Genomic DNA, 21,066 nt, shown 5'->3' on the forward strand with positions numbered 1-21,066 from the left:
AAGGATCAGAAATGGAGGGATTTCATTCCCCTTACAAATTTCCATGTGTGTATTTAAGTAGGAAAAGATCAGCTTAAGCAAGAGAATAGGACTATAGGCAAATACAATGAAAGCCAATTAATCATGGAAGATTAACGAATAAGCTATCTTAAGAATAGGGAAAAGGCAGCAGTCTTGAGTGGGCTGTAACTCCTTGTAGATAGGAAGGAGTGATGGACCCTCTGCACCTTCTGCTGCCATTGAGATAACAGATTTAGGTCTGATCTCACTCTGCTTTGAAGTGACTTTCCTGTAGACTTCAGTGGCTTTGTTTAGAGGTCCTTCTACCACAGGAACAAAAATCTAAATCTTGACTTAGTATTCCCCAAATGAGCATGTTGTGTCCTGGGATCAGTTGTATTTTCCTAACTGAGCACGAATGCTCTGATGTTTTGCCTTAGCTCATCAGATTCTAGGTGGCTAGGTATTATCCCAGTGTTTTTCCATACAGACTTCAGTACTTGAGAGCTTATCTCATCTCAGAACAGCTCTGATGCTTCCCTACCTCAAATGCTGCACTTTAATCCTTCTTTAATTCATGAGTCATTCTACCTAAAACAGCCATATTTCAGAATTAGACTGTATATATCATTTGTGCATGCAAGAACAATTTACCCAATATTGTTCTGTCAAAGTACTAAGTGGAACTAGGGATGGAAAAATTATTTGCCTATGATTTATGCATTCTGGCTATTTTAGTCTAGTTTATGAAGCAGCACATGGATAGATTTTAATATAGTTTGGTAAATTCTGTAATAATCTGATGCACACATGTTACTTTAGCTTAGATAGAGACACACATACCATGCTAGGGAAGGCAAGAAAAGCACTGTGTGAGAACAGTACTGACAAGCATAACAAAATTCCAATCACATAGGTAAATGTGAATACATATTTCAAAGCAAAGCCTCTGTGGGAGTGAAGATCCAAATCAATGTAGTAGGATGAAGCATGTTTGCGATATACTGAAGATGGATTGAGGTTAGACGTAGAGCCATAAAACAGGACATGGGTTTTTCATGGTTTGATCTGATGAAAAACACAAGATTCATCACCTCAAATTAACCAAGGTGGGGATGGAGTGGGGTACAAGTACAGAAGCACAAGGAAAGAGACAAGCTGGGAAAGTGCTATGTTAGCCAATAGGAAGCAATTCTGATGATGCTCAGGCAAGTGGAGGAAGGCAATGAAAAGATATGAAAACAATAGGAATCAATCCATCTGAGGTGACAGAAAATGGGTTGGGGATGGTTCTGAGGTTTCTGGTGAAGCAGTTAACAAATCACTTAGGGAAAAATTTAGGACACAAGATGATGTCCCCACAGGTCTCTAGTCTAGCAGCTCCATTCCAAATCCTCATATAATAGGTCTTGGGATAGCTATTCCTCAATGACATTTTTTTCCTATCTGTAAAACAGAAACACTAATAGCTTCCTGGCAGAGTGCTAGAGCAGGATAAATCAGAATATGTCTAAAGACGCTTACTGTGGTTAGAGGTTGAAGAACAGTAAAGATTTAATACTACATTTTAGCAAATACTATTCTTCAGTGTAAATAAGTCTAACCTAAATGTTATCCATGCAGCCATATCTTTTTATAACTATAAACCTATTTCCAAAGCCACTTAAGACAATATTTTATAAATTCACTGTTCTGGCCACAGAGCAAACATGGAACTAGACCCATTCTCTAGTGCATAGAAAATCCTTAGCAAGTAGTCCCACTGTCATGTTGCCAGGCTCCCAATGTGTGAAGGAAGTGCTATGGCCATTAAATGAAGCAAGAGGATACAAGCACTTTGGAACCAGAAGAACACTTCAGAAACCAAGTCATGTGTTGCCCTTGCTGGAAGCATCAAAATTAATTTGAAGAAAGTTCAACTGATGCCCTTTGGTAAGCTACCTGGACTCCCGACTCTCTCACCTAGCCTCCTTTATAAAAATGACACAGGTACTAAAAGCCACACTGAGTGAAGTTTAGAGTAATTTCCCAGAGCCCAAAGAACACTTTCTCTCAGCCTGGAGCAAACATTGATTTGTGTGAAAGTTCTCTTGGAAAAGAGAATGAGATCAGTATGGAACATAATTCTTGGAGCTACCCTGATAGACAATTCAGAGAGGCAGTGGTAATTGCGAATGGTGAGAAATGAGGCCACTCTCTACTGATAAATGCTGGAGTAGACTGTGAAACTGAATGGCATAGCTGAAATACCCCAATGTCTGTGCCTGTAGACAAGGAGACTCTCTGCATTGGGAATGATCTAAATGCCTGGATCCAAGAGGGTCACACTTCTTGCCTACACTAGAAGTAGGAGGTTCTATGTGGAAAGGTGGTTGTGAGGTTCTTGATGCCAATTAAACTAGATGGTTCACATGGGGTGTTTATAAACAAAGCATAATTGTGCATAGATTCTCAAATATCATAGTGAAACATTATTTTGTATGCTAACTGTGGTGGTTTGAATAAGAATGGCCCCCATATGCTCATATATTTGAATATCTATTCATCACAGAGTGGCACTATTTGAGAAGGATTAGAAGGTGTGGCCTTGTTGGAGGAAATGTGTCATTGGGGTAGGATTTGTGGTTTTCTAAAGCTCATGCTAGATTCTCTCTCTCTCTCTCTCTCTCTCTCTCTCTCTCTCTCTCTCTCTCTCCTTGTAGATTAGGATGTAGCTCTCAGCTACTATTCCAGCACCATGTTTGCCATCATGCCCCCTGCCATGAAGATAATGAACTGACCTTCTGAAACTGTAGGCAATCCCCCAATTAAATGCTTTCTTTTATAAGATTTGCCTTGGTCATGGTGTTTCTTCATAGCAATAGAACAGTGACTAAGACACTAACTAAAAATTAATAATAAAATTAATTTTAAAAGCCAGTTTAATTAAGACAAACTAGAAACAGGATCTCATGGGAAGTGAAAGGAGACTATCCAGAGTGGGAACCAAAAGATGATGGGGGTGTGATTATGATGAATGTACACTACACAAATACATGAAAATATAATATAATTCTATAAGTAATGTACATCAATAAAACATACTTTCCACAGGGTAAATAAAAAAATGGCCACAACGAAAATCTCTATACAAAGTTATTACTAACAAGATTTATAGTCATTGGAGGAGAGGAGAAATTTAAATAAGAATTGATGTATCTCATAAATTTAGGGCTAGGGATTTTCAGAGAACCAGTGCCATTTGTATACCTGGTATTTCTTGGATGATGAATATCTATGCATGTAGACAATGATGAATTTAGGGAGAGAGACCTTCAGTTTGCATTAAAGTGAACCATATTTGCAGGGAGATGATCTCTGCACTGGGTATAAAGGAAAGGGATGCAGACAAACCCTCTCTGGACAAATAGTACGTTTCCTGGATCCCAGAGTCCCATCAAGGAGAAAAAGAAATAGTAATAATGATGAATTATCTCATGGTTAAGAGGCAAACACAGGGACAGCTGATATTCTAGGGACAGAAATGGCACAGGCTCTGGTATCTACCAACTTACCACAGCTTACCACAGCGGTGTGACCAAGAACAAACTGCACAATTGCAGTTTGCTGGTGCATGTGATACTGGCACAGTCCTAACCACACAGTTGTTGTGAGGGCTAAATATGCCATCTCTCACCATTTTGGTTGTCACCAAGATTCTGAAAAGCATACCACTGAGGTCGAACATCTGAAATTTTTGTCTACAATCTCTGTTTACATAAACAATAATTAAGTGAGAAATGTGATGTATGGCTAGAATTATCTACATGTTTTCACACGATTATATCTAGACAATAAAACATTAGTTCAAAGAGCTCTCGACCTAAGAGCTAGCAGAGCCATGTTTCAATTCTTACATTTCCCATGAATATGCAAAACTTTCCCTGTTCCCCTTCCTCCTGGGGTTATTAATTTGAGTTTCCTCCTACATGGACAATCCTCAGGATATGTCAGTATTTTGAAAATCCATGGTCCCTTTTGTCATAAAATGTGAAATCAAGGGAGACATGATGGGTCACAAGGAGACTGAAGCCACTATGGAACACCCATGGTAGACATTCACAGAGCTTGGGGGTTCCTCCTTGGTAGCTTTTTAAATGTAAGCAATTAAAATACTATACCAACCATTACCTCTCCACTTCAAATAGTGAGACCAGTAATGAAGACATATCTAACGCCCATATTAAGCATAATCAGTAGATTTTAATAAAAGAATTAGTGTTCATGGGGATATGATAATTTAATTACTTCTAAATACATAAGAAAAGAGACTTTGGGGGAAAATAAAACTGAATCCATATCAGTGTAGTTCTTGAGTTAACTGAATATCATTTACGCATATAAAAATAGAGTAATATTTTTCTTTCTAGTGCTTCTAATTGTAGCTAAAGAAAATTAAAAACAGTGGAAGGAGAAACAGGAGAAAATAGTTACGATTTATGCAATATTTACTGTATGCCAGTCACTGTAAGTGTCTTAACCATGAAGATGATCATGAAAGTGATCACAGATCAATTGCATACATATGCAAATGGAGTGAGTCCTACAGAATTCTGTGGAGGTCAGTGAGCATTTGAGCTCAAGTCAACAGCCCTTATGTAAAAAGGCACCTACTTTTCAATGCATTGGTTTTCTCATGTGTAGACAGATTTCCATGGATGCTACAGGACCAAGAAGAATACACACACACATACACACACACACACACACACACACACACACACACACACACACACACAAATATCAGACCAGACAATTCAGTGTAAGAAATTGCTTACCTGGTATAGGCAGTACAACCTTTGAGAAAGTTAAACTAAAGCAAACTATGGGAGGAAGGTCACTTCTAAAAATCCAAGAGTAAATGTAAGTTGGGATGATTTCCATACATTTGCAGGCAGTGATAAATATCATGTACTTACTGGCCAGGCTAACCCAGCAAGTGTGGTTCTTAGCAACTGCCAATAAAAATCACAGAGAGAACACTAGCAATTTGGTCTCCATGGAAACAGAAGGTAATATCCCATCCCTGTTCCTAGATGGATCTTTTATTATTTCAGTCTCTGAAAAGTGATATTTCAAGGTGCTAGAAACTATCAAATATAGTCAATTATTCATAGCAATGGAGATAGAAAGCATGGGTCTTCAATGTTTCTCTGGCCTTGCTGATTTTTCATGGAGAAAAGAGGATACAGGTGAGGGGAATGGCTGACACTTGGAGACTATATATTACAACTCCAGTTCTGCTAGAGTTGCTCAGCTCGGAAACTGACCCTCACAGCTTTTATCACAGAGTTGACTTTAGTCATTTAACAGAACAGCAGTTGGTACCAGTGCCCAGAACCCTTATGAACTCAGCCATCACTTGGTGTGGGCAATGAATATTGTAAATATCATGAACTGTAAATGCTGTGATGGGGCTGCAAACATACCAAGGAAGTACAGTTTAAGAAATAAGTATCAAGAAAACAACTGACAACAAATGGTAGGAAGGATTTAGGGAAAGGGGGGACCCTCATTCACTCTTGGTGGTATGGGAGCTAGTGCATCCACCCTCAAAATCAGTGTGGAAAACTCTTTGAAAAGCTGAAAGTGATGTGAGAGTGTGAGATTCTTTTCTAAGGTATATGACCTCACTATCCCTGAGAATCTGGCTAGGTTTCCAGTACTTGGCATGACTGTTCAGTGGACCTTAAGTCCAATTAGACAGCTGTTGGCCCTCACAAACATGCGAGTACCACTTATTTTACCTTTTGTATTTATTCCATGCTGGCCATTGTCATGATTCATAGGTGTTGCAGCTGGATAGGATGGTTTAATTGCTTCCCTCCCTTGGCATCTCAGATAGTATTTTCTGGAACCCAGAAGCTAAATGACAGGAAAGATGCTTTTGTGTGAGAACCAGCTATCAACAATAAGAGCCCACCCTCAATCCCTGAGAGATAACCAAGGGCCACATCAAGGTCCATATTGTTTGGGAAGTCACTTGGGCAATTCTGATGAACCATCCAAAAGGAGGTTTCTTATGCCTGGTACTGAGGTTTTTGTTTGTTTGTGCTTCTTGTGAGGAATATTGTCAGCTCAAGTGGTTTGCATATGTCATTTCTCACTGCATTCTAAATCATATTCTTATACCCACAAGTAAATGTACTACCACCCTTCATCAAAGAATCCTCTCTTTAAAGAAAATGGAGACCATCACAGAAGACAATAGGATACATTTCAGAGATAAACAAACTGTGGGGCAGCCCAGCCCCAATGGAGGCATTTATATCACAGCTCCTGTGTCTATGGCTCAGGAAACACTGCAGAATAGGGGGTGGAAAGATTGTAAGAGTTATAATATCAGGAAGTCATCTATGAAAGTCTTTTCTAGAAATGGCTACACCAACAAGACTGAAACAAAGAGAGTTTCAGTAGACCTGCTAGTGTGTAAAAGCAAATTTCCCCCCCAGGGTCCCACACCTAGACAAAGAACTCTACAGGCAACTAATGACTCCTGGAAGAAAGAAAATTAGCCCCTCCCAGGGGTGAGCTCCCATCCAAGATGTCCAGTGCAGAACAGGCAGCCTTGAAACCATGTACATACAAACAATAAAATGAACTCGGCAGGTTGTATTCAATTATTTGTGCACATAAACACATAACAATGATCAAAGAAAAAAAAGGCCATCAACTTGCTAGGAGAGGGGAATGTAAGAATGGATAGAACAAGGGTGCTTGAAGACCTGGAGGGAGGAAAGGGGATGTGAGAAGAGTTGCTATTCTATATCAATTAAAAACAATTTTTTAAAAAAGTTAAAAGTATGTATACCCTATAACCCAGCTTTACTCCGCTTTGGCATATGCTTAAAAGGTCTCAACATCTTAATCTACAGATGCCAACTCAGCCATATTCATGGCTGCTTTATTCACAATAACTAAGAAACGAAAACAACCTAAATGTCCCCCAGCTGATTAATGGGGAATGAAAAGTTGTACCTATACATAACAGAATATTGGTAAACTGATAAGAAAAATGAAACTCCTTAGATAATTGGATCATATAGAGTGAGGTAATCCAGGCCCAGAAAACAAATTCCATATATTCTCTTTTATTTATGGATCCTAGTAATGGAGCTTTAGATTGGAGTATTCAAGATAGAGTAACCACTGATACCAGTAGAATAATAAGGGACCATGGGAGGTGGGGAGGAGACCTAGGAAAAGGGGTAGTAGGGCACTAGGGCTACTAGACCGAAAAAAGAAAAATGGGGAAGGTGTGCTTTACCTGGAAAGCCTAGAGGCAGGGCCACACAGAGGGAAAGGGATAAAAGATCACTAAAGATGACTGCAAGCCACAGGGAGATATTATTTTATGATTACTTAAAATACATATATAATGTATGTAAATGTATGTATAACATTCACAGGTGCTTGCAAGCAACACACATGCACATGTATAATCACAGAGAGAGAGAAAGGGAGACAGAGAGAGACTAAAACCTGGATGAAGGTAATACAAAAGGAATAGTTTCAGCCATTTACACATCAGTGTAAATCAATATTGCTAATTCGCTTCAGTGGGAAGCTAGCTCATGGTCAAGCCCTTGCAATTTATGGGAGAAGATTTTCAAGTCATTTATTTTTTCAAGACAGGGTTTCTCTGTGTAGCTTTGCGCCTTTCCTGGAACTCACTTTGTAGACCAGGCTGGCCTTGAACTCACAGAGATCTGCCTGCCTCTGCCTCCTGAGTGCTGGGATTAAAGGCGTGCGCCACCACCACCTGGCTTTTCAAGTCTATTTTGCTGCAGCTTCTCTACCTTCTACTGTCACCTCTGTCATCTGTGTCTGTCTCTCCTCTGTTTTAATAACCCCTTTTTTTTCCCTTTTGCCTCTGGCCACCACTCCACTCTTTCTGGGCTTCCTGCAACAGCATCTATCCTTGCCTCTTTGCCCTAAACTGTAGGTACCACCAATCAGTACTCCACAAGCAAGGATGATGATAAAGAGTATCTTTTGAGTCCCCAGATTATAGTCTGTTTATGACCTCTCTGTGCTAACATGATTCACATGGCCCCAGACCATCAGCCTATGACAGGAGAACAGAGGCTGGGAAAGCTATATGAAGAATTAAATATAAAAGAAACCAGTAGGCAGAGAAAGCCTGGAAGCCCCTCCCTACCTGGGCTTCAACAACAAACAGAGCATGTTCAATAAAAGCCCCAAACCCAAACTATACAAAGTTGGGTGCTATGTAAATACCATGGAAAGTACCATGCCATTCCAGGCTCAGTTCTTATAAATATCTGCTTTTCCCTCAGTTCACTACCCTACCCCCATTCTCCAGGGTATTTGATTTTTATAAATGAACTCTTCTATTTCCAGCCAGCTGTCCCTGATCTAATTCTATGCTGTGAAGGCACACGAACCTGGACACATCAGCAGGCTCAAATACACGCCCACAATAAGGCCACTCATGGCATTCCCAGCCCTTTGACTGGCCACACTGGCCTCCTCGGAATTTCTAAATGAAGCATTAAACACGTGCTTATCCAGATGAAGGCACACCTTGTAACTATGGGATTAAAATGCAGGCTCATCTATCCAATGAGGATCCAGCATTGACATGATTACTTACTGAGGAGGCACCCATGAGAATGTGATAGCATGGCCTGAGCTGGGCACTGTGGAGATGAGCAGGAGAGAGGTGAGTCTAAATGCAGAGAATGTTAGAGTTCCACACAGTTCTACTGGGTTCATGCTCCAGCTGGTTTTCTTCATTCATTCCATTGCTAGTCCCTCCAGGAAGGTGATGTAAATAACTGTGCTTAGCAAACAGACTTCTGTGAACAGGTAGATGGGTGGATGGTGTTTGCCATCACACTGCCTTGGGGTAGTCACCAAGAAAGCATAAGGCAGAGGATGGAAAGAGATGGAAAATGCTTTGCCATCACAAGTTGCAGACAAACCTCACATGCAAGGAGATTCCATTCTCCTAATAGAGACACAGAGGCTTTAAGCAGCGACAGGACTGGAGTAAACACTCACAGGGAAGCCACAGGGGAAATGTTCCATTAGCCACACCCTGGTGCTCACTCCAAGCCTGCTGCTCTTGCCTGTAGCCTTGCTGATCTTTTGCCTCGCATTTATTTAGCACCTTTTTGTTAAGTATCTACCATGTATCAAGAGACATGCTGGGTACCAATGAGATGATAGGCCACACTGGACAGTCTGTGAAAGGTGTAACTTCCTCCCTATGACTTGTGATAGGAGCTAGTTAGGAACAAGGCATCCTGGAGCAGCCATGTGAAATCAAGGTTGCATCCAGTGACAGGAATATAACATGTAAATAAGTATAACACACAATAAATACCTTACAGTTTGGATGCAAAGCCTGTTATCACAGATGCATATGCTCCTTTAGAAATGACCCATGGAATTACACTGAACTAATTAACTGCCCACCTTCGCCCATATGTCATAAAACAACTTGTTCCTTTTTCTGCATGATTTTGTTAAACCAGTCATTTAAATGAGAAAAATGTCAGGCATTTTACATCCATGAGGGAAACAGCAATGGTCGCCATTCTAATTCTTATAATATTAAAACTCACTAGCTTTTTAACTACAAATCCTTTTTTAAAAAAAATAACTATGTTTTGGTGTTTTTCTGGACTTGCTGGTCATGACATTTTTCTTTTGCTTTTTACAATTCAAGCGAGAATGCTTATTATGAGATCCACCTTTTTAACAAACCTGTGAACACACAGAGCAGGATGGAGTGAAGGAGAGCTCTGTGCATCAGCTCTCAGGGAAACTCATCACATAAGATCAAAACTTCTTCTCCTCCCCACATCCCTAGTGACCTCCCCTGGCCTGTTCCTCTCCATGTGCTGGACTGAAGCTATTTCACATAGTGGTTTTCCCTGAGATTGACTTAAGTCATAGAACATGACCCTAAAAGACACTAAGGACCCTGAAGAGCCAGTGCTACTGTGAGAAGAGGGTAAAGCAGGACGCATCACAGCCTTTGATTTCAGAACGGAGAGTGGAATTACAGCGACTAACCCAGAGAGTTACAGTCACAGACACTGCACAGAAACCAGCTGAACAGAACAGCAAGCCCACCCCAAATCAGTCAATACAGTAAGCAGGTTCAATTTTTCACAGGACTCCTATCGCCATAATACACCTTTAAAAATAACAGAAATCTCAGCAATAAATCCTCCCTGTCACTGAATAGTGCCAAGGCCACACAGTGGGGCAAGGATAGTCTTTCACATAAATAGTGTTTGAAAACCACATATCCATACATAAAAGATCTGATCCATACTGAACTCATTTCTTACCCCATACACTATAATCATCTCCAACATATTGAAGAATATAGTGTCAGACCTGAAACTGTAAGAGCCTTGGAGAAAATGTCAAGGGAAACTTGAGGACATTTATATTGGTGATGCAGCATGGCAGCCAGGGGGAAGAGACAAATGGGGCTGGGCTAAACAAGGCTCCTTTCTGCAAAGGGACAAGCCATGCAGTGCAGACACAATGGAGGAAATAGAGGAACCAATTTCAACTGTGATTTGATGAAGAGCTAATACCCAAACTGTATAAGGAACTCCTGCAATGAAACTAAACAATTAAACATAAGCAAATTTACAAATAGGCAAATTGTTTAAATGGACATTTCTCCAAAGAGGATGGAAGGGGGCGCCAATGAGTGTATGAAAATGTTTTAGCACGAGTAATCATCAGTGAAATGCAGATGAAAACCACAAGACAGCAGCTCAACAAATGCTCTCTGGGGAAACACCAGGACCCAGGTACACGCGGGTATATAAAGAGAAGTAAGACCTGCACAGGAGAACTCAATCAATGGAAGACATTCAGCTATATGTCATCTGGCATTCCATTCACCTGGTGTCAGGGAGCAGCTGGGAAGTAACATCTTAAGGGAGAGCAGATGGCCGTAGGTGTGAACTAAACTGACCAGTGCCACTCATAGTTAAAGGGAAGGCTTGTTGTTGGTGATGGTGGTGGTGGTGGTGGTGTGTGTGTGTGTGGGGGGATGTACATGTGTGTTTGCACACATGTATATACATGTTGAGTCCAGAAGTCAACATCACATTTCTTTCTCTTTTGGCTCAAGTATACCTCAACTGACCCAGCTGTTTGAGGCAGTGACAGGGACACAACAATAGACACAGCAGAGAAGTCCTAAAGGACTTCTAGAAAATTCAGTTTTCTTTCTACCTGTTGGGAAATAGATCTAGAGAGCGCAAGTGGCAGGTCAAGGTCACATAGGGGTTTAATACTGAAGCCAAGAGCAGAACTTTTCAATATCCCACCTACAACAAACCACAGTCAGAGGAGTTGGACCGACATTGATTTAACCATTCAGACAAAAAGAAAATATCCAAACAACAGCGAGTTTTGTACCAAACTCTACTCCAGACCATTACAGGATTTCGCCATTTCGTCTCTTTAGAAGCCACTGAGGCTGTTCTAGTAACCACCCCAAGATGAATGTCATCTCAAAAAGATTGAATAACTTCTCTAGTGCCATATGATTTTTAATAGGAATACACACAAAACCTCAGGCCACAGTTCTAAATGCAAAGGTCAAATGTCAAGAAGGAATTGAGCCAGAGGACACAGGGATCTGAGACATGGGGCAGGTCCCAGTACATCATGGTTCCTTAACTTCCTTGGATGCTATTTGTTCCAACAAGCTCACTTTGCCATGAATCTCTGGTTTTACCCAGGCCTCTGCCAGGAAAGGCTTACTGAGAGAGAGGAGCACCTGTTCCCTGATGCCTCCAGCTGATACAGCAGCCCGTGCAGATTCCAATACTATCTACTAATGCCCTGGGCTTCTTGAGATTTGCATGCAAAGCTCCCAAGGGAATGCGGAACTAAGATTGGATTCTCTGCTTGGCAGCCCTGCCTGGTAGGAAGGTGCAGGGTGGGCACACAGCAATGACTCCACATAATTGTATGGGACCCAAATGGAAAACACACAAGAGAAGAACAGAACCCTGAAGATAACTCACTGAGCCAACTTTCCAGAGCAAGCCCAGTGCCAAGAATTACAAGTCAGCCTTTCTCTCTGAACATATGAAAGACAGGCACATTCAATTTTGACACAGAGCCCCAGAGGCAGCCAAGAAAAGAATGGAAAAACAAACAACCCCCACTATACTGCATCTGCTTGCCAAGCCCAATTCTGTATAATTACACATATACATCTCTGAAATCTTCCTAAAAGACAGTCCATTTCACAGCTGCACAAACTGAGTTTCTGTTAAGCACCAAGTTTCCACAAATTATAAGTATTTGTCACAGTAGGTGACACATTATAACAGTCTCAGGCAGTATGCTTGGTCTTGAGTAAAAGTTCAGTGGGATGAAATGTTCTACAGTGTTCGCTGCCCTGCCCAGTGCTGATTCTAGGGTCTTTGCAATCTCCCAACATAGCCTATCACACTATGGCTCCCTCCTTACTATCTATCTGCTACAGTGAGTGACCTCTCTCCTGAATCTCTAGCTGTTCAACTCCGCAAGAGCATGGTGCACACAGTTGTTTCAACCCTTCATTCAATATATATTGCTTTAGTACTGGTTTTGTACGACAGGTGTCCCGGTAGGTCCTAGGGGAAGAAGCTAAATGAGATGGCCCCTACTCTGTGGTATGCAGAGCTCCTGCATAGGAGAGCCAGAGATAATTCAAGCATTTGAGAAATCAGACAACACCATTTCAGCAGTGCTGGCACAAATGGTTTGGGCTGATGCAAATAGCACTGACCACCAGGGCACCAAGTAGATGGAGCATCATGACCCTTTCATACACTTGAATGGCATCAGCTAAGGACCTTGGCATGTGAAGGACCTGCCATAAATGTTTTGAATTAGGCTGTGAATACTAACAATGTCTCTGGCCATATTCCCTTGGGAGGAGTCTGAGCTGAAGGTTTTTAGGTGGTAGGTCTACTAGGGAGACTCTTTAAGCTACCACATAGTGCTGTGAGAGAGGCCGAGCGTGGCACAAGGAAAGTTAACTGTGATTGGAAACTGGACAGCATGATTGTTCCTGTGTGAGAATCAGTTATCAATGTCTCAGTAGCAAGGAAATTGTCAGATGACTTGGGAACATACCACACATCTACTGAAGGACGAGGGGTGTGTTGTAGGAATTGGGGGTGGAAAGCCTTCTATCCAGACCATACTCCATGCTGAAACATAAATTTGGTGATGCATAAGGAAGTAAGAGAAATGCCTGTATTACGATGGGGGACTCTTCTTTCCCTCACTCATTTGAGACTCCTGTGTAGGAGGTAAACAAATTAGTTTCCAGGAATCTTGGTGAGTGTCAGAGGTACTGAGGGTGTACATTCATTCTGTCCTTATCATTCTCTGATGCCATCTCCATGCATGAGAACAAGCCCTACCATGGATTCAGTTCCCCATCCTTCCAAGGGAATCGTGGCTGTCCCCCTTTGGAGACCTCAGGATCATGAAAACATGTGACACAGCAGCTTAATCCAGATAGAGATGTGACTAGGCTCACATTTGCATCCAGATCTCCTGACTAGATCTCCAACCAGGGAAAATCCAGAAAAGTGGGGCATTTTACTTCATAGCCTAAACATTTTGGCCAAAGAACGTTCTGTTGCAGAAGGTGACAGGGCTGGCTAGGTACAGTCCTTCACATGTCTGCCACTGGCTTAACCATGATAAATTTATTGTGTCTACTTTTCTGGGTCATGGGGTGTCTAGATGTTTGGTTAAACATTGTTGTGGCTGTCAGGATGGTTGTCTCTGAGAACTGTTTGAACTGAACAAAAGGCCTACCTGAGGGAAAGAGATCTCCTTCCCCAGTGTGACAGAACTGGTTCAATCCACTGCATTTCTGACTATAACAAAGCAAACAGTTGTTTTTCATAAGTAACAATGTTATCCACTTTTTGGAAATAAACTTGGCCTAGAGTTCTGCCATCAACTCTCCTTGCTCTCCAGCTTGGTGAGGCAGATTTGCATCCTTCTCAGCCTCCAGAATCATTTGAGTCAATTCATTACAATGAAGGAATCATTGCTATTGGTTCTGTGCCTCTGGGCAACCCTGAGTAATAATGGCTGCTTATGTCTGAACAATACACTAATAAGAGTCATGGCAGGTATTTCTTGGGAAAAAGCAAAGGGAATGAAAAGGTAGACATATTTATTTATTAAGCAGTTCCTAACTACCAGGTACTAGGCAAAGAATTTTACATTTGTAACAACACTGGGTGCACATAATTGCACAGGAGATTAGTGGTTCTTAGTGATTTAACTCTAGAGGTGGAGAGAGAGAAACACAGAGAGATTAAGGAATTGGATCTGCGTTTTGAAAGCAGGCACAACTCAAAGCCAACAGATGTTCAGTATCATTACATAGTGCGAAGGAAACATCCTTACAACAGTACCTAGCTTCTGGAGAGTTCTTATCTCCAAAAGGACTAGCAGTAAGAGGAACCATAGGAGAAGAATATTCACTATGTCTATTACAGGGTTCAACACTCAGAATGCATCTGAGAGATGATTGTTGAGAAGTGAACAATGGACTGGCCTTGAAAGAAATGGACAAACACTACCCTAAAGAAACATTCGAAAGAAGAAGGAACCTCATAGGACACACTCTTTCAAGGTGAGAATTGCAGGTCACGGGGTCATGGCTCCCCTACACACATTACCTCTGAGGAAGTCGGCTTGCAGTATCCAGCTCCAAAGACCAAGTTTTCCAGAGAAATACTAGGCTGTTCGGGTCCTGTGTCTGGGCCACCTTTCCCTAACCAGGAGCCTCTTCCAGGGCGAGTGAAACTAGAAAGAATTGGAAGGGGGAAAAAGGAGGTGAGTAAGCTATCATGTATTAAATCAGCCCCTGGGGGACCACAACTTAGGTGCTTGTGGTATAGATAGATTTAGGTGTGTTCCAGCAGAAGGGGTTGGATGCTGTGATCCCAATGCTGTCTAATGGTTGGGTATTTTTGAATAGTACACATCAATCGTTGTACATAGAGGTACCCCAATGCCTGTATGCCCTTCAGCTGAGAGGTTGTTGAGGCAATGTTCTAGGGGCTCATCATCCTGGGAGATAGAAAGAGCTCCTGACCAAAGTAGAAGGACCACCCACAAGTTAATCATGCTATTGAGAGCTACTTCTGCCCTCATGGGATCATTCCCTGGCATGAGCTCCTTCTAGCCTCAGCCCCTCCCTGCTTCTACTTGCCTTCCTGTGGAAGATGTTAAGCAGCATTCATCTCCATGATCCATGCAAGAATCCTGCAATATGTCCTAGATTACTGTAGTCAGTAAAGCATTCCCTATTATCTATGCCACCTGGGAATGATGTAATCTCTTCAAGAGAAATGCATTGGGTTTTGTCCAGTTCCAATTCATCAAAAGATCATCTGACAGATGTGCTGGCCATGATCAAACTCAAAAGAGATTTGGCAATGTGATGAGATCATGTGGCCTTTTCATATTTGGGTATATGGTCATTCTCTCTACCTTAACCTTTTTTTTTTCTCCAATAATAAATAAGAAAAAAACCCTGCTTACACTGAGTTTCCCTTTCTTTCAAATATCTATTGAAACTCTACTGACTCAGATGAGATTTTATGTATTCAGGATGGTATGTGAGATCGTGTCTTCTATATATAACAGGGAAGCTGCACTCATGAAATCTCAAAAACACAGCTGCTTAAACAAGGCTTGCACAATGAACATACCAGTCACCATGCCGCTGTGTGTGCATGAAATTTCACGAGGCCCTAACCCTAGGTGAAGAGCAACAGGCAACTAATGACTACTAAGAGGGGGGAAATCATTCTTCTGCAGGGACAAGCTACCTAATAGGCAATCTAATACCAAGTGGTCATCCCTAAGCATATATGGTGTGTACATAAACGTAATGATAATAATTAAAGAAGAAAAGGTCATGAATATGAAAGGGGCTGAAGGGGACACAAGAGAAGTTGGAAAGGGTGAAAATAATGTAAATTCAGTAGTAATATATGTAATTCTAAAGAAATTAAAATCTAACAGCTTATTTAGATGTATATTTTTTATTCTACAATTACCATTCTGTCATTATGTTTTAATCTTCTAAAGAGACAATAGTCTCTCATGGCAAATTAAAAAAAAAAGTCTCCACCATAAATGTCCTCAGATGTCACCGTCTTTGCTCTTGCTGCTTGAGGCAGCTGGGGCAGATTTCAGACAAGGAACTCATGTTTCTGGCAGCAATATTGGCAGTTAAATAAAGTTAAGGTTACATTTCTAATTAATCCACGCATTTAAATATTACTAGTCTCGTGCCACAAGCCAGAGAGTACATGAGGTGTTAGAGTGGCAAGGTGGTACATGGGTCACCCTCACCTTAAGCACACATTAGTCTAGAAAGGGACTCACATGAGTAAGTCAGTGTTGGAATGGGATGGGAGATAAGCAGTGGCCAATGAGCATAGAGGAGAAGTTTATGAAGTAAGCTGGGTGAAAGGGCTGAGTACTCCAAAGTGGTATGCCACAGTCAACAACCACAATTATGGGGAACTTAAACCAGCTAGCGGCACCACCTACATATTAGGACCTGTGCTAGATTTGAACCTCCCACTTCATCTCCTGACAGAGGATTCATAATGCACTTGAGCCATGGGACATCACAGAGACTCTTGATAGTTTTAAGTATAAGGTGTAGTAAATAACGATGTTGAATAAAAGCTAATAACTATCCTTGATAATATAACTGTATCAAAGTCACAAACTACATATCTACATGTGCATTGGCTCATGGGACATCAATCATATTTAATTTAATAATAAAAATCCCCCAGTTTTAATTGCAGGGTTATCATAAGTAATTTGGGGATAACTTAAAGCAGATAGGAGTAGTACACACATAGGTTACAGGAAAACATATCATTTCATACGAATGCCTTGAGTTTCTGGGTATTTTGCTACCTGAGGATACCCTACCTCAGTGAGGGACAGTTGTATTATATCTTACTAACACTATTTGAATTTGCTTTGTTTTGTTTTTTTGAGACAGGGTTTTATATATGCCAGCTTGACCAAGTTCCTGGTCCTCCTGTCCTCACTTCTTGAATGCTGTGATTACAGATGTACACCACCACATCTGTCTTGGGATATATACTGGACTCAGAGTTAAAGCAAGTTTACCATTCAGCCAAAAGGTACTTGTAGGAACATTCTAGAAGAAAAAGAAATGCGTGTACATAAAGAATCATGACACCTTCTCTGGGTTACCTGCCAACAAAGGACTGAAATACTTGTTATTTGCTTATGCCTTTTAGTTGGTATTTCTACTGGAGGGAGACCCTAGGAGACACTCAGTTTTACCCATTTGAAGATTAAAGATTGGATTTTCTTTGGTCTTTCTCAGTGAAGGTTATGGGTCTTCTGAGGTTAAATTTCAGTTCCAAACCTGCTGCATCCTTGTTGGACCTGACTGAGGCTGTGAGAGTGCTTTTCTGGAAAAGCTGGTGCTTGCCCCATTTGACAGGTATTTCCCACAAGCTTAAAGGGTTCCCTTTGTTCCCAGGTACCATGTGTCAAGACAGAAATTCTTCTTGCAATACCCAGAGAGTGGAAGGCGGTTCTATTTTTGCTCCATCTGTGAAGTTTAGCTCTCCAGCAGCTGTGTGTGCTCCCATCTGGAAGGCTGCTGCCGACAAACTTGCAGAGTCTGCTCTTATCAAACGATTAAAGTTGCTGCTAAGACATCCCAGCTCGAAACCCCCAGTAAGATACCATCAGGGTTCCTAGCAGCACTAGGGGCAAAAGGTGATGCCCGGTGCTGGGAACCCTTTGGACATCTCACTTGTCCTCCTGCCTGCCCTACTGACCCTCCTGCTTGGGGGAGCTTGGGGCAGGTAAGTCTTGAGGATTGTTCTGAGGTACAAGCCTTCAGTGTCTCTGTATACTCAACTAATTTGTGTCCAACCCCTGGATACATCATTAATTACACTGTCAAAATCTGACTCCAATTACCTTCCCAAATTCAATTTTCACTGTCACACTCTTCTAGTCCCCTGGATAGAACAATGTCTTCTGTAAAGCTTTCCTCTGAGTCACAAGGAAAGGTGCATATCCCCATGCAGAAAGTTTCCTGTCATTTATCAGTGCTAAATGGGTGGCCCAGAATGTGGTAGGTGCTTTACAAAAATTAATCTCCTGGACACATCCATACCCAAGAGCTTCCCATGTGCTGTTGTTGAGTCCTTCCAACATTCTCCTACTGCTGACTGAAACTGAATCCTACATGCTCAAGTAAACAGAATTAGCAAGTATAATCTCAGGTTTGACACTTGGGGCCACCCAGCCCCGAAACCTATTCTTCTAAATGCTACCTTACCTGGGCCTTGAACACTCAGTTTGGAAACTTGCCACCTAGATTGTTCCCAGACTCTATGTCTCTTATAGCCAGGGGGACAATACATTCATCTCAGCATTGCTAGTTTCTGTCTTTCTAGAATTGCTTCAAGAGCCTTTATTACATACATATTCATCATGTGGGACACTCTACATAGTTTTTTTTTAATTATATACAGCCATAGTATCTATTGGTCTATTGTCACAAAAAGTATTTGTTTATATGTAAATTTATGTGTCTAGAGGGTGAAACAGATATCCAGAGATGTATGATAAACTATTCAAAGATCTCCCAGAAAGTGAAGGAACTAAGCAAGCAGATGGGCCTAACTCTAGCTGCATGGGCATAACTTACTCTTTGGGACCCAGAACCCCTGGAAGTATCTCTTCCTTTCCTATCTGGGTTGCCTGGCATCCAGTTGAATAGTCTCCACTGATCTCAGGGCACACCTGCTCTGTCTCACCTTTGGCACACTGATTTAACTGCTATGCAGGCTAAACCATAACACTTTCCCAAAATTCTACCATAAAATCCCCTTCTGCCTTCTCTGTTTCACTTCACCTTAGCCAACAGCCACACCTACTCTCTTCCTGGGCAACGCTTTTCATCCTAGTTACTCAGTACATAGCCAGTTTCTTTATCAGTCTCATTTAGAATCTGAAATGACCCAGTTGGCCAGCAGCACCCAGAAAAGCCATCCTCAGATGAATAAAATGGGGTCAAGGATAAAGTCACATCTCATTTTTGATTCCCAGGCCCTAACCAACAGTGGGCCTTTGAGGCTATGGACATTGTAAGAAGTGAGGACTCTGCTTTTTCTCACACACATGGGAAGTCTTAGAAACTGTCTAGAGTATAGAAATTGGACAATTTTCCTTCCTCTCTGTTACAAGAATTTACCCCAAATATGTCATTGCACATATGTGCAACTCCTTGTTCTCCCTGTTTTAAAATTATCTAAATGTGCATATTCAGCATATTCAGCCATCCTGGGACCATGATGGATAACCATGCACAGCCCACTGCAATAGCTCGTATGAACTCTATCCCTTCCCTTGTAGCAGAAATGAAACCCAAGTTCTCCTCTGCATCTTGGGTGCACCTGTAGGTGAGTCAATGCAGGGCAATGGCAAACTATCTTACAAGCAGCCCTGCATTTGAGCAAACAGGGACTGGGAAAGGAATAGATCTGGACCTTTGTTGTGTAGTAGCCCTGTCCTCCACTGGGATTCATGAAAACTCCACACGACAGGCCCTCGCTGATCTCAAAACAACAAAAGATGTGGATGTGTTAAAGGAACTTGTAGGGGAGAAAGGAGGTTGACAGGCGTGAGATGGAGAGAAAACAAGTTGGGAGGAAGAATAATCAGAATGCATCATATACACATATGCAAGTGTCAGAGTATAAATTACCTAAGCTTAAGTTGAATATTAAATAATAAAGCTCTGGGAACCTTGTAGATACCCAAAAATATCAAGTGAATTTAAATTTTTTAAAGCTTTTTATAGATGTTGGTGTTCCTATTTTATACACAGCGATTTCGTAGCTCAGAAACATGAGGAGCTTCTCAAGGGACAGCTAGACACAAGTAAGGCCAGGGGAAGAATCCCAGACCCTGAGGTGTGAGCTACGGTTTACAAGCCTTGCACCCCTGAAGTCCCCCAATGTCCTCTGTGATCCAGGGGCTCTCCCAAACTTTCTCCCACCTCTTCTGTGGGTCACATGAAGACCCAAGCTTAAGCCAGCAACCATGGACAAGCTTCTCCCATTTGTGCTGATCACTTATGGCAAACTATGGTCTCTCAGTGATGCATGGGATGAATATCAGGGCTACCTCTAACTCCATACCTGATCAAAGGTTGCTGCAGAGCCACCAGGGCAGCGTGGATGGTCACTGAGATCACTGACAGGTGGAAGTAGTCGAACATGACAGGGACTTGGTGGTGCAGACCCCTCTGGGGGTGAAAGTGCAGGCCAAGTGTGCGACTGCTGATTATCGGTGTCCCAGTCACATCTCTCAGCCTGGAAGGAAAGTGAGTGAGCTCATATGAGCATGGTTGCTTGGCTCTGCTGTCACTCAAGTAGCTCCACTTACAGCCTCATCATCTTACTCAATCCTGCAATATTCTGCCTGGCTGAAAGAATTTTTCCCACAATTGGCAAATGAAAAATGAAGTTACAAAGCAGCTCTGGACCTCAGTTCTTCGGTCACTGCAGGCAAATCCAAACCTCAGAGATGGTGAAGATGACCACATCTTTCCAAGGCCTCTATCATGACTGCAAATCTCTTTCTCCCTTTTCTCACCCTCATAGGATGAGTACTACTCATAAAATGCTGCACAGATTCTGTGAGGTTGTGAATTGGGTGGGATCTCCTAGCCCCCAAGGGAAGGAGCTGTGACTAACTCATCTTTACATCACTGGCATCTCACTGGCACAGGCAAGCTGGAAAAGGTAATCAAGACCATGGTTATGGAAATGACAGTTGACTGACTGAATGGACAAAAACTAAATGGTACCCAGAACACACTGCTAAAGTGGTCTGACCAGGTTTAAGAAGTTGCCACTTACCTTTGCTCTAGTACTTTGTAACCAATGCATACCCAACCATAAG

General features: G+C 41.8%; 1 protein-coding gene across 4 annotated transcripts in view; it reads right to left on the minus strand.

Moving 5' to 3' along the window:
* The window catches only part of Fam135b (family with sequence similarity 135 member B), a 284,052-nt gene that overhangs the window by 66,880 nt on the left and 196,106 nt on the right, over window positions 1-21,066 (minus strand). For all 4 annotated transcript variants that reach the window (XM_036207799.1, XM_036207798.1, XM_036207800.1 and 1 more), the window contains exons 6-7: window positions 20,301-20,474; window positions 14,751-14,877 (exon numbers count right to left, since the gene is read on the minus strand). In XM_036207799.1, coding sequence (XP_036063692.1) covers window positions 14,751-14,877; window positions 20,301-20,474 — 301 coding nt within the window. The remainder of the gene's footprint in view (window positions 1-14,750; window positions 14,878-20,300; window positions 20,475-21,066) is intronic.

The sequence above is a fragment of the Onychomys torridus genome, chromosome 16, assembly GCF_903995425.1.
Source record: "Onychomys torridus chromosome 16, mOncTor1.1, whole genome shotgun sequence".
Classification (NCBI taxonomy): domain Eukaryota; kingdom Metazoa; phylum Chordata; class Mammalia; order Rodentia; family Cricetidae; genus Onychomys; species Onychomys torridus.